The sequence below is a fragment of the Ornithodoros turicata genome, chromosome 9 (assembly GCF_037126465.1).
Source record: "Ornithodoros turicata isolate Travis chromosome 9, ASM3712646v1, whole genome shotgun sequence".
NCBI classification, from domain to species: Eukaryota; Metazoa; Arthropoda; class Arachnida; order Ixodida; family Argasidae; genus Ornithodoros; species Ornithodoros turicata.
The window spans coordinates 18,209,707-18,224,525 of NC_088209.1; the positions used below are offsets into that span (position 1 = coordinate 18,209,707).

General features: G+C 45.4%; 1 protein-coding gene across 1 annotated transcript in view; it reads left to right on the plus strand.

Annotated features, from left to right (window-relative positions):
- Positions 1–1,869: 1,869 nt before the first annotated feature.
- The window catches only part of LOC135368266 (uncharacterized), a 46,895-nt gene continuing 33,945 nt past the window's right edge, over positions 1,870–14,819 (plus strand). Inside the window, exon 1 of the mRNA XM_064601435.1 lies at positions 1,870–2,268. Within this exon, the coding sequence (XP_064457505.1) occupies positions 2,061–2,268 (208 nt within the window). The 5' untranslated portion in view covers positions 1,870–2,060. The remainder of the gene's footprint in view (positions 2,269–14,819) is intronic.

Here is a 14,819-nt window from a genome sequence, read left to right on the forward strand (position 1 = left end):
CAGAGGTTCATGTTATTATGACATCTGAGATAAATCATGATGAGCTATGACCAAAGAGGGTGCCCAATTTCACCGGTGACCTTGAAGCTCCAGGGAGGGCCCCGCCCCCCTCTCGGTACGCCGATGGAGTCATGCGTTTTGTAGTCTGCGATTTATGAGCGAAAGAACCTGCAATTTACGCTTTCCCGCTGCTCTCCCTTTCTCTGCTTCCTAAGAAGGCTGACAATGCGAGGCACGCTCTCATTGGTCTCCGCAAATGACTTGTCCAATCATCGCGGGAGATCGTTTGAGGAGACCAATCCGAGGCCTCTCCGCAGTGTCGCGTTTCTTGAGAAGGAGAGAGAGAGGGAAAGTGTAAATTGCGATTTCTCTCGCCTATAAATCATGAACAACGCAACCGATGCATCCTGTTCATTTTGTTTTGTTGTCAAGGTAACGGGATCCTTCAGTCCGTGAGGAGACATTTTCGAGCTTTGTTGCCTCTTTAAGCAAAAACTGCAAAAGCAATGTCCGGAAAGGTCTAGTCCTTCCCCCTCAAAAAAAAAAAGAAAGAGACCCTTGGAGAGTTCGTGTGGCTACCTACCTACCTTCTTACCCGCACTCACAGTGGTGACTGTTTCCGTTATGGGGTCTTATTGGCAGCTGATCTTATCGCACGCTTTTTTTCCCGTGAATGGGTGAAGTTCTGTTCCATTAAGGAACGTAGTAATGTTCCTTGCCGACTCGTGAATTGTCGATAATGATGATGTAGACAGACAATGGGAACGCGTCATTCGCGGTCGCGAGAGACTACTCGACTTGTGTCGTGATCAGTGACTTTGTAGAAGGGAGGTCACAAATGCGACCGTCTATCAATCGGGATTCTTTGAGAAACTTCACCAGTGTTTGCGGCACTCTCGCGTAAATTTTTATGGGGCCCTAGTAAACAGACCCAGAATTCTACCGATGCCCAAACGTCGAGCGTCCAGAAGAACAAATTTCGCTTCCAGGGCGCTGCGACTGTTGGCATACTCAGGGGGACACATGAGAGGAATATGCTCAGTGTCTTCTTCGACGAGGCACTCACTGCAGTTAGAGGGAAGAACATTTTTCGAATTTAAATTAGGGTCAGCCCTTGGTGCGAGATGTGGTTGTCTGTGGGACGGTGGGGAGGTACTCCGGGTCAACCTTGTTTAGCAGCGAAGTTCGTGCTGCTCCAGGTAGTCAGTAGGCGTTTGCACACTTGTGGTCCGAGTGCTTCGATAATTCGTTAAGCATATAGCTTTTAGTCTAACTGTCGGATATTGCTTGGCGTGTGACCATATTGATGGGCTCGGCACGCAGCATCATCCGCTGTATCGATCCCTGCCGCGGAAGGTACCCATTAATCAATAAAGGATCCCCAAGTCCAGGTTCTGGGCGAAAGCTTGTACAGTCAAACTCCTTTATAGCGAACACCTTTTTAACGAAAATACCACTACAGCATTTTTTTTTTTTTTTTTTTGCGGTCCCACTGGAGCCCTATAGGTCCAATGATGGACATCGTTTTTAACGAAAATACCTTTACTGCAAATTTTTTTTTGCTGTCCCCTGAGTTTCGTTGTAAAGGAGTTTGACTGTATAACCCACGCAATAAATAGATGTTCCATCTCTTCTCGCTTTTGCTTTTGGTTCCTTTCTAGCACGATGAGTGTACGCTCTCAAGCGAAGCATTCATGCAGTTCTATACCGCAACACATCTATACGGCTGCAAGCACAGCAAAGCATCCGTCCGGACAAGCGCAGACGCGTATTGACCCTATCCGCCCCAGAGGTCCATTTCTGCTTTCGACGAAGAGCTCACGCGCGGACGATGTCAGTGGAAAGTGTTTTCACGAAGGCGCCCCGCGGAACGACGCCGAATCCGGTGGCGGTCACCTCCTGTAGTTGATCCCTCTCCGGAACCTCGTTCGTCCTCCTCTCGCCTCTCGTTGACGGTGGTCGCGCTTTCTTCGCCCTGCAGATCACTCACTGTACCGGAGTGGCTCTTTGGAGAGGCACACACGCACACACACACACCACATAGGATTACGTCGTGCGGGATGTGGAAGCTCCTGGTGTCATCGTTCGTCGTGCTGCAGTTTGCAGCCCACAGACCCCGGGCTTTCCCTCAGGGGGGACCCGCGGAGTCCTGTGACTCCATGTTGCCCAGGCACGTGTACACTGCACCCAGGCCCGCGCACGAGTCGCCCTACACGTTTGTAGCATCTTCGAGCCATTATTCGTACCAGAACGTCGATGGAATTCAAGGTGAGGATGACGTTGAACGTTATGTCTTTTCGTGGGTGTACGCGGTGGATTGCAACGGAAGGGTTGTCGAACAGCTTAGGTCCTGGTGTGACTGAGACTATGGCATAGACGCATGCCATAGATTGAGTAGTCTGTTTGTCCTGTCCCCCTAGTTGTACGCAGGCTCAGGTTTTTCACATTATGGAGTTTGACCTGGAGGGCAGTGGTTGGAGCTAGATTTTTTTCTCTGGGGGGGTTATTTAGACAAAGAAAAAAATAAAAGAAGGAAATGTCAGCCAAACGGGACGTCGGGCGTCGGGAGCTCAGGAGGTCGTAGGAATTCTGTACGTTCTAGGCGTTTTTTGCTTCTTTTACAGGATTTTTTCTTTTCTGTTTTTTCTTTGTTTTTTTAAGGAGGGTTGTAAGATATTTGTGGGGCAGCTGGGGGAGGGGTTGCTGAGAATGTCCCCTCTGGTGCGGGCGTGTGTGTTGGACAGGAGTCCAAGGCTCGTTAGACTACACGTTGATTTTCGTTCAATGCGTGCGTTTTAAAATTTGTTTTTAAAATGCATTCACATATCCGCCCCCAGCATTTTTTCGTGTTCTTTTTTAAAGCTTCTATCCCGTCCTACTTGGTATACGCATCGGCGTAGGCCGGGGAGATAAGTATGGATGTGCGTGCGCGAGATGGTGTTTTGGCTCATTTTCTGCGCCTTTATTTATTTATTTTTTTTCTATATAATATTTGCAGTCGAGCCCTATGCATTGGCTCTCGATATTTTGTGGAGATTTAGAATAGAGCAGTGAAGTGCTTTGAGGCCCCAAAGAAACAGCGTCATCAGCCCAACAACAACAACAGCACATTTATTATAATGATGATGATTCGCCTGACAGCGAATGCCCGGAACCCAAACCGCGTTGCTTTCGGTTTTGGATGAGAACGCTATGTCTCGGAAAAAGCGTTGGGCCTCAAAAGCTGGCTGCGTCGCTCTCGCAGCATTCGAGAACCCGCGTGAGCGTGTCGTCTGCAAAACGACCGAAGACATTAACAAAAATAAAACAGATTTGTTTTACGATTTTCTGTATATCAATATTTTTACTATACTAACGATACAATATGTTTACAAAAAACGACTAATTAACTTTTTCAATCTATTTAATTCATTTAAACGTTTTGGTTTTCTTGGTTCCCTATTTCTGTTTCTCTTCTTCTGTGTTGTAAGTCCGGTAGAGGCGCTGCGGGAGAAGAATGCAAGCTTGCCGCTCTGCAGTATAGCAAGCCGACCTTCGTCTGGCTGACCTTTCCTTTCTTTTTCTTAATAAACATATCCCCCCCCCCCCGAGACATGTACGGGGGAGATGCCGCTACGCGCACTACAGCACTTGCATTTCAAATCCCCCGGCCACCTTCCAACCCACTGTTGCCAAGCACCCTAAAACTCGCTTCTGCAAATTATCTCATTGGTGGTAGCCAAGGTCGTGCTGAAGACTGAAAGGAGGTTGGTTCGAATCCTACCACCGGCTGTGCTGTCTCAGGTTTTCCCTGGGTTTTCCGAAAACTTTCCAGATGAATGTTGGCACAGTTCCCTTTGAAGTCGGCCCAGGACGCATATTAACCCCCAAACTCCCACTCCTCTCTGCTGTCCTTTCGCCATCCGTGCACGCCTGTATGCCGCTCATAGCCAGAGTTGCTTCGTGGCGCTAACACAGAATAAAAAAGTCTTTAATTATACTGGCGCATGGCCACGTCGTCCATTAACTCAAAAAGCCCCTTCCGTCAACATATCGATATGTACGGATAAAGCTGGACCAACGCCAGCTTAGGTTTAACTCACAGCTTCAGTTGACGGACACTTCGCCCCAGTTGTACGTATGTATACAATCTTGGCAATGTTTTCGCCATACACACACAAGCCAACCATTCCTCAAGGGGGCTAATCTTATCCGCAACGGTGCATTCATGCACGCGAACCGTCACACCATAATCCGATACACCTCGTCACGTTTCCAGAGACATCGTTCCCAATTATTACTTTCGCCTACTGAGGAACGATTTGCACAATAACACGCCGAAGGGAGTGCGCAGATTATGTCCTTCCGTCAATACTTTATAGCTGTTCAATCAAAAACGGGGGGGGGGGGACAAAATAATAACCCAGATCGGACGTGTCCGTTATGGCCTTTCTCCAAGTAGGAAAGTGGAGTGCCGGCAAGGTCCTGTTGCATTCCACGCCCTTTTCCTGGCCGTGGGCATAAGCATGTGCGGGACGGACGAACGGTGATTACATCACTGTCTGACCGCACGCGTTGCAAGAGACAGGTTTTTTCGAAAGCAGAACGCCGGAAGGAGACAGCGCCTGCCTCTTTTTTACGCGAAGTCGTATTTTTCGTGCGAGACCGCGAACTCCATTTCTACGGGAGAAAAAGTCAAGCGCATGTCTGATAGTGACAAAAATCTAGCCCTGATGTCGATTAAATTGATACTCAATAGTTCATGCAAGTGATCAGTAATTCGGTCAATAACTCATTATTTCGTTCTAAATAGCGAGATTATGGTGATGATGCTCTTTAGCACGAACGAACTATTATTATTGTTATTATTAAATATGATACTTAGTTTTTTAGCTTATTTTATTAGTTTCTCGTTAGTAATTCTATCCGTATGCTTTTTGTTGTTGTTGTTGTTGTTTTCTTTTTCTTTTTTGTTATTGCTGGTGTCGCTCGGTTCAGTCAGCAAGTCGTTCAGCTTAGGGCCAGCCTGCTTTCGCGCCATAGGCACTGAACATATGTTAAGTAAACAAAATAAGGAAATACGGAATATCCATTTAATAGCCATAACAATCGCGCTTCGCACTACGGAACCAACAACGAAGAATGAAAGGGAATAAATGCCTCATAAACGAATAGGACCCGATGCTTGTAACTTGTAATGTCCCACGACACAATTAACAAAGGATATGAAGAAGGAAGGACGCGGAAAGGACGACGCCCCTAATCCTGTATAACGTTCACAATACCTGTTGCAGAAGGACTGCAAAATTATAAAACAGGGAAGAAAGTAGTAAAAACAGTTTGATGGGGCAATTCAAATCAAGTACCGGAAACGAAGAGTAAGAAAACAGTAGGCCAAGAGCGTTAAAAGCCTGCGTTGCGACCGTAATAGAAAATAAATGATTCTGCTCACGTAGAAATGAATAGGTCGTTAAGATCGGCATTAAAGAAAAAATTGCTGTCCTCTGTGTTGCACAAATAAGTACCTATATACCCACTTCAGCGACGATAAAACTCAGTCCACTTTAACGATTTCCGGGAAACATAGAGCTACTGGATTTAGCTTCTTTCGGATTATCTCTCCCTATTATCTTTTTTTTTCTTTTTACAACATCAACATCATCTTTCGTGATTGACGTGACAGGTCACGTGGCGGAAGCTTTCGACAACTCTGGTGCAGGTTTCGCATTACTTTTGCCTCTTTTCAACGTCCCCCAACGGTTTTCAGGGGAAGACGGTTGCTGACATATGATAATCTTCTGCGGCCTTATATTGCTACGTACCGTTCCCAACTTGGCTTCCTCATGCTAAGAAAAGACTAATCACAAGGGGTGCGCGAGGTATCGACGTATAGTAACAGGCTGTCACACACTACCTGTCAACGCGAAAAGAGGTGGCCCCGCTCGTAGGTAAACAGGAAAATGCACAGAGAGTAAAAGGTGCGTATGTATAACGCCACGTGCTTCATAGGCCTACCGAGGATCCGGGCCAGAGGTGGGGAAATTACTTTTATTTTGTAATGCATTACCATTACTCATTACTTGCATAAAAAACTAATGCATTACATTACTCATTACTTTTTGGATATTAGTAATGCATTAGTAATGTCATTACTTTAACGAAGTAATGGCATTACTCTGCATTACATTTACATTTTAGGGCATAAGCCTCAAAGATGCTATGCATAAGTTTTTCCCTTGCTTTTTTTCTTTTTCTTTTTCTTTTTTTTTGCTAGAGGCAATAGCCACCCGAGTATCCCCAAATTGATGCCACTAAATCCCCGCAGAAGCGAGTCTGATAGACAAGAACTATAGATAAGATTTATTGCAGATGCCTTTTCTAGCATTATGGAGCCGGCGGATGAAGCCTGGCCTACAGAAAAACTGGCAGAAAAACTACCTCTGACAGCACAAGAGAAACTAACACAGTACCATACCAAAATAGTGAATCACTACAGCAATAATTACGTGTTACCTTCATGGAGGGTATGTTTCTATTTCACTGATTATCCTTTACTTCAAATGCACGCAGGAGAAAATCTGTGATATCATTATGTAGACACTTGTGACGCACACCGCCGACTGTTGAACCCTTGCAGAATTCCCCAGGCCGCGCCTTTCTCTTTCCATGTTGCCATGTGCTCATTGTTAAAGGCGTGTTGAAGAAAACATGGATGTTCCAAATCTTCGCGTGGCGCAATGAACATTCGACAAAAGTAATGAGTAATGCCTCCCTGCATTACTCAGTCGAAATGTAATGCATTACCATTACTCATTACTTGCTTGCAAAATGTAATTCATTACCATTACTCATTACTCTAAAGTAATGCATTACCAGTAATGCATTACTTTGTAATGCATTACTCCCCACCTCTGATCCGGGCTCCCTTGCACGCATGCTGAGGAAATTCCTTAGTGCCGTCCTCAGAAGCTTTGCCTCTGCTCTGCTCGTTTTCTTTCATTTTTTTTTTCGTTTTCTTTCTTTTTGGTTTCTTTCCTTTTTCGTGTTCTTTATATCTTTTCGTTCTCTTTCCTTTTTTTTTCCGTTCCTTTTTATGAAAGGAATAGCAAGTCGGTCTTTGCCTGACTAACCTTTCCTTGCCTTTTTTTCTCAATAAACATATCCCCCACCCCACCCCTCTGCTCTACGGAAGAGCATGGTTGAGCAGGGTTCCAGAATGGGGTCAACCATTTGCGACATTTGTGATAATTCCATTCCTTTCAGTTCCTCGGAATGAAAAGGTATGGTCAGTTCCCACTTCTGGAATGGCTTGACATCCCTATTCCATTCATTTAATTCCATCAATAAAAAAAGGGGGGGACCGGTAACCGTGCTGGGTAGCCTAGCAATGCTAGAGGAGACTGACATTACCCAGCACAGAAAAAGCACGAAGACAAGGTTATTTCAGGGCAGAAACCACCGGGTTGAAACCACCGGGTTGAAACCATAACTACCACCGGGCCACCCAGACCATTCCATCCCAATTCCATTCCCGCCAAAAAAATGCCTAATTCCGTTTCCCATTCCGTCCCTACGACAGTTGCCGCCACTCCATTCCAATTCCATTCCAGGCTTTGATAAATCTGGAATGATTCCGGAATCATTCCAACTCCGGAGTGACAACTCTGCAACGCTGTCGTTGAGGTCTGTAGCACGTGCCAGAAGCTAGCATTACGGAATCTACTGAGGACACCACTGAGGAATCTAGTCAACGTTCGCGCACGCGGCCCTATAGCCTTGTGCGCACCAGCGGCATGACAGAGCGGGTTAAGGCCTTAACCACTGGTAACGACTGGTAACTTACCACTGGTAACCAAGGTTGGCTGGGTTCTGGGAGGCGGCAGGTTCGAATCCTACCACCGGCTGTGCTGTCTGAGGTTTTCCTCGGGTTTTCCCGAATACGTTCCAGATGAATGTCAGCACACTTCCTTCTGAAGTCGGCCCAGGACGCGTACTAACCCCTCTGTCCCCCACTCCTTCGTGCTGTCCTCATAGCCACAGTTGCTTCGCGGCGCTGATACGGAATAAATAAATAAAAAAAGACTTGCGCGTATCTTAAGTACCGAACTCAAGATATTTTATACGGTTTTGCTAGCATTGGTAGTACCTTAGTCGGTACATCTTGCGAAAAGTAATTTAGGGACCCTATTTAAACACTTTATTTTCGACCATTTCTATTAACTTTATAATAACTTATCAGGAGAACGACGACAACTTACCGAAAGACAGAATGGTGAGGAAACAGGCGCGAGCTGGTGCATGGCGACGAACCCTGAGATTAAGGGTACCCTGAGGAACCCTGAGATTGAGGGTACACATAAACGAAAACGACACAAATCTAAAAGAATCTGTGTCGGTGAATCCCGGGGTTCCGTTATGGATGAACAACTTATCGTTGCAATTTAAGATCAGTTTACCCAACAATGTTCTGTTCCGCAGAAAATGATGAATGCCGTGAAACGGACGGACAATTTAAATTGCGACTTATATAACGAACAAATAAAAAGGCTTTGTATGCATTTGTCCCTCTATATGTGTTCCAGCCTCAGAACATCAATTTGTCTCATAGTGTATATGATTTTGCTTTGCCTCGAAAATTAAGTTAATTTCAAATTAAATTTTGCTAGATTTTATAACTATCAAACATTGTACCTCATGCTTGCGTACCTGCACGGATGTACCTGCTTGGGCCTGGGATCGGCCAGCCGAATTGTTTAAAACAAATATTTAAAAGCAACACAGCCCGTGCTTTCTGAGGCATCTATACTGTTCTACTCCAATTATCTTTGTTTCCAAGTAGTACATGTACTATCTATTTTTTTTCCTTATAATTGAATTTTTTTTATTCGGTTTTAGCGCCGCGGAGCGACTGTTGCTATGAGAGGGTTACTATGCGTCCTGGCCCGTCTAGAAAGACTACCGGAAGATAATGGAATCTAACAAGACCAGCTGCGGCCTGCCTGTTTTCTTTTTCTTTTTTTTTTTGTAGTATCTTGCGCGTGTCGGCCGAAGATCAATATTGGATTATGGGAAAGAGCTACCGGCTATACATCAACCTGACCGCGGCGGGATACGTGTGCCCGCCATCAAACATCTCACTTTCCGGATTACGCTATCGGGCAGGAGCGCGAGGAAACGTGATGACCTCAGGAACTGGATCAACTTTAGGGCGATTCAGGTACTGGAGGCTATAAAGCGCACAAATTTCGTTTTTCGTGCCGCTATACCGTGGGTGGGAGCGGTTCTTGTCCGCCCCTCATATTTGTTTTTCTTCTTCCTATATAGCCCTAATTGTTTCTGTGAAGGTGACATAAATGACACGCCTCTATAAAAGACACATATATGATGATGATGATGATGACGGTGGTGGTAATTTGATTTTTTTCTTTTTTTTTTTTTGTATGGCGCGCAAGCAAGTAACGCTACGGTGCGCCAAAGCATAGGCGCCGAATGCGGGGGGGCTTTGGGGCCTGAGCCCCCCCCCCCCCACCGGAAATTTCCTAGGTGGGGTCAGGCCCACCCCGGGTAACTTCCCAGCTGACACTCAAGATGAAAGTTTCGAGGGATATCCTAAGAATCGATCGCGTGTTCCATGCAAATGATGATGAAAATCCTGTAAAACTTCGTCTCATAACGTCACAGCACGAAATTCTTCATACCATGCTCGACCTCTCTGTATGGGGGGGGGGGGGGCGTTGTGCCTCGACCCCCTCCGGCAGATTGAAAACTCTCCGCCTATGCGCCAAAGCATGATGATTTGTGCAAAGTGACGGATCTATGCAGTGCTGAGGGGTTCTTGAAGCCGAAGTACTACATTGATTTCATTATTGAGCATACTTGGGCTTTACTTTAAATACATTTCAACTCGTGTACTTTGTACTGTACTTTAAGTACTTTTGTCCAGTATCTTTCAACGAAGAACAACTACTGCTTTGACGTTCTATATATACAGTACCTCAAAGTAGGGATCTAGAAAATACTCGCAGGCACACGAGTTATTCCTTGCGATGCATCACCGAAGAATCTGTTAGTTCCCCCGTTAGCGCCGCGAAGCAACTGGAACTGAATTGAACAAGGTAACAGGACTGTGAACAGAAATGCATCGGACAAACTTGGGCTCAAAAGCTGGCCCGATAGTAAGGTACCAAGTATTTGTGATAGTTAAAAAATATATAGAATTCTGTAATGTAGATTTATATTACATATATTATATATTTTCACTATGTTTTTATTTCTCGTACGAAAATTATATTATAAAAATTTTAATCATTCTGGCATAATTCGGAAGGTGGGGTTTCTCGTCCAGCAAAAGCGCAGGGTGGGGGAACCGGTGGTGGTGGTGGTGGTGGTGATGTTGCAAGGGCTTGCCGTTGTCGGCCTCACGTATGTGGGCAACGTCACGACTGACGCCCTGGGGAAATGTGCGTCCTGGGCCGACTTCTAGAGGAACTGTGCCCCCTGTGGGGGAACCGGTAAAAGATACTCGACAAAGTGCCAGCTAATGTTCTCGTGCATCATCGGTGCCGATATCAGAGAGAGTAAAACACAAATAAAACACGGAAAGCAAAACGTTCTGCCTTTCGCATTTGCGAAAACTCATACATATGAAGAAAAAATAATAACAATAAAACGGGTATATATTTTAGCTGCTGGATCTTTCCGTCTCTGATTTCTCAATATCGCATATTTACGAGGATGCGCGATATTCGTATTCTTCGAATACCTAAACAAATAATGTATATTTTATTTATTTATTATTTGCAACATACAAGTTCAACCCACGCTAAGGCTAAAATATATAGAAGGGCGATACAGCATAAGAAATGAGCGTGCAATACAAGAAATGAAAGTATTCGATTCCAATTCCTAATCTTTCATATTAAATCCAATCCAATCCGGAACGAATGTGAAATTCACTATTCGAATTTTCGACGCCGAGGGAGCGTGTCTTTCAAACCGGTCAACCATGAAGTCCGGTCACGTCGTTATTCGCATCGCGCGGCCCTAAATATTTCAATTAGACGCGTTTAATTGTTTCCAGTGAAATGTACTAACGACACCTAATCTGACCACAGATAATAATCAACGACTTTCTCTTTTTTTTTTATCTGACAATTGCATCATGAAATGAAGGCGTTTGAACGGAAGCTGGACGTACGCTGGTTGAATACAAAATATTCTCCGCGCGTAGATAACACCAACTCCATCTGCATTAGCACTCACTCATAGAAAACGCGGAGGAAAACGCATACGCTTGAAGAACAAAGCCGTGTCACAGCTGCAATGAAAACTGATTTAAATTGAATGGAAATGAACTGACAAACAAAAAGTGATGACGACATGGGTTGTTTCCCCGTGGTATAGCAACAGGGATACGCCACTTTAAAGAGGTTAATGTGAGAGGATGAATTAATGATGAGAGCGAAGCGAAGACAGGTCGGAGTTCTGTTTAGAGCTCTTCGATGAGGCCAGTAGCTTGCACGAAAGTAAAAAGGGAGCGAAGAGCCCGGCAGTGATGCGCAGGGGAGCTCCATAGGCCAAGTACTTTGGACAAGCTAAATGGCCTGTGGTCAAAGAGCTGAAGTTTGCGTCGAAACACCCGGCGTTCACACGTGTACCGATCGCAGTCCTCGGTGATATGGGGAATCGTAGCTTGGGTGCGGCAAGCTGGCCAAGATTTCATCGAAAATGTTGGTCTTTGATGCTTTCACCGGTGCAGTTGCCTCCACTATATGGAATTATGTAACTGCTTTAATTCTTAGACTTGCTCTTCAAAGCGTAAAAATTGTGATTGATTGGTTGATTGATTGATTTATTGTGTAAAAAATAAGAAAAATTTTTAGATGGAAGAAAAATGGGAGCGTTCTCTTACATTCGCATGTATTTTACGCGCGTGTCAAAGAATTGCAGACCACATTATACTTCAATCACGATGTGTGATTGTACAACGTGCTTGTTTTTATTCCATACATTTTTTAAAGTATGAGAACTGCATAGATGTCCTTTTTTTAATCAATCAATCAATCGTTTTTATAAATGGGCTATCCCGCCATGCTGACATTTTTCTTAGCAGTGTACGTAATTACCGGTCGACTGATTATCAAAACTATATATTACTAAGCGTTTTCATTAAATGGTAGTGGATGGTAAGTAATGTTATATCGCAGATTTCATAGCCATGGCTATGAAATGATTATGCTATGATTGCAATCATTCTTTAACGCCAGCTCATCTCTTCAAAACCAGCCGCGTGACCGTGGTGGTTAGCCAAGGTCGTGCTGAAGACTGGTATAGGTGGTGTGTTCGAATCCCACCAGCAGCTGTGCTGTTTGAGGTTTTCCCTGGCATTTTCAGCACACCTTCCAGACGAAGAAAAAACAACAACTTGATTTTATGATTATGGTCTACTCTATCCCATTGCTGGCAGTAATGTGGTGAAATTGGTGATGACGATGATTCGGGTTTTCTGGCGTGTTTCTGGTGAAATTGTGGTAAAATTGTGGTGTGAGGACCGAAGTCCTTCCATGCAGAATGTCGGCACAGTTCCCCTGTGAAGTCGACCCAGGACGCATACTAATACCTCTCTCGCTCCCCGTCCTTCCTGCTGTCCTCTCTCCACTTGTCCACGTCGGTATACGCCGCTCATAGCAGCAGTTGCTTCGCGACGCCTAACGCGGAATCAACTAATAAATCTCTTTAAAAATCTCTCTAAACATTCTAACACGAGCACGTATAGCTCGAGATATCCATCGCAAGCATTTGCCCTGGAATTCGGCCGCTACCGAAACCGTGCACACCTTAGCCGCCGGAAGGACAACCCTCATTGGCGTCGGTGGATTACCGGGGTCGCGTAGTGATTTACGAGTATCATACCAATGTATCTCTCCAACAGATAAGGCGTCGACTGTAATCAGCTTCATCGCCCCACACAGCACGTGGCCCTCGGACGTATTCCTTCTATCATCGAAGCATTCCATGTCATCGTACTCGTACGTGTTCCTAAGAGCACTGTTTGTGCACAAGCAGCACAATGTACTGAAAGTCGAGTGCAATAGGGGTGGAAGGTATGTGCCTTATCAATGTTCTGTAGCCTCACGAGACTGTTCGAGGCTTTTCACCTATCCGTCCACCCCTATTGCATTCGACTTTCAGTACATTGTGCTGCTTGGGATGGATGCTATTATAGGATGATCTCCTCGTTAAAAAATGACCCGTTTTCGGTGATCGAGGGAGAAAATACCGTTCTCCGTGACCGGGAAGACAGATTTCATCCGGCGGAGTCATATACGTATACGCCTGGCTCATCTTCCTCCGCAAGGCCTTTCCTTGTTTCCTTGTCCGATTCGCGCTCTCTCTTGTTTACGGAGGCTAACTTTCACGTCGTCTGCAAAACTAGCGCGACGCATGAAACGAACTGTAGTAGGTCACGGCGAAATAATTTGCTTTTCTGCGCCCCCCCCCCCCTGAAGTCCCGTTCTTTGGCTAAGCCTAACACGACAGCTATAAGAGACCTCTACCCGACGTCATCATGACGTTGGTAGACAGACTGAAACCGAAACAAATCGGAAGGGAAGGGCTAGGTTCCACGAATGGACACTCGTTCACTGCCTCCTATTGAAAGAAAAGTAGGACCGAAGGTCGCGTCCCTCTCAGGGACCATCGTAATCCCCTCAAGAACGTGGCTTTGGGGCGCAACCTTGTTCGCTTCTAGCTTCGAGCGTAGTTCAACTCTACCAAATTGGTGGCGCTGTCGAACACTATGACGTCATTTGTTTACATACAGGGAGAGGTCTATTCGCGATACCATGGTATTGTTCTGCTTGGGTATTGCAAACTGGAGGGTCCTTGGGGTCGCACGCCATCTCGACCCTATATTGCCAATATTCAGCCAATATTGGGTCAAAAGGTTGTTCTGCTTGGGATGGGACAATGCGTGAAGCGTGACCACGTCCCACCAAAAAGACATGTTCAAAAATTCCCTACTTTTTTAAAATATCAAGTCCGACAACAAAATAATGATTATCCCAAGTTCGTCGTAAACTTGATTACTGTATGCTCCTAGGGATTGTTCTTGGAAGGGTACTGGTGAGGTTGCTAAGGGTATCTGTGCTCGGAATATCAACAGGAGTAATCACTTTCACCGAACCACTTTTAGTACCTCTGCGCATGCCCGCCCCCGTAAAAGCACGTGAGAAGTCGACGGTATTTCGAATGAAGTTTCCATTCTCAACACATAGAGCGCTTCGCAACGACCCTCCCTTTGCAAATTCGTCACTTCGGCGTGCTACTCTGCATGCATTTTCCCTACATCTCTCACACTCCCTGAAACTCACCAAAGATCTTGAGAAAGAAATAAACTGACAGATAGTAAAAAAAAAAAAAAATGGGTGTCACACACCCCTTACGGACCACCCATAACACCCCCTCCAAGATGAGACTCCCGGGGAGAATCCCTTACGCTCGGAGTTCACACCAAACACGATGTACTGCACATGTTGACAAATACCCCACTTCAAGACTTCAGTACTATGTATACCGCCACAGACAATATCGGCCACAGATCGTTGCCAAGCCATTGCCAAGTAAGAACCAACGTCATTGCTATGCGCTATACCGGGCATTCCCTGCACGCCTTGCAGATGTGTGTCAGGCGGAATAATTATATAGCCTTGACTATACAAAGCCGTAACCCATGCAGAGGCGCCGCTGTTCCAAATCACCTTTCTCTGTGAAATGTATACTGACGCCTCTGTGACCATGTACGCGAATTAAATGTCCTTTAGACACAAGCAAGCCATTCG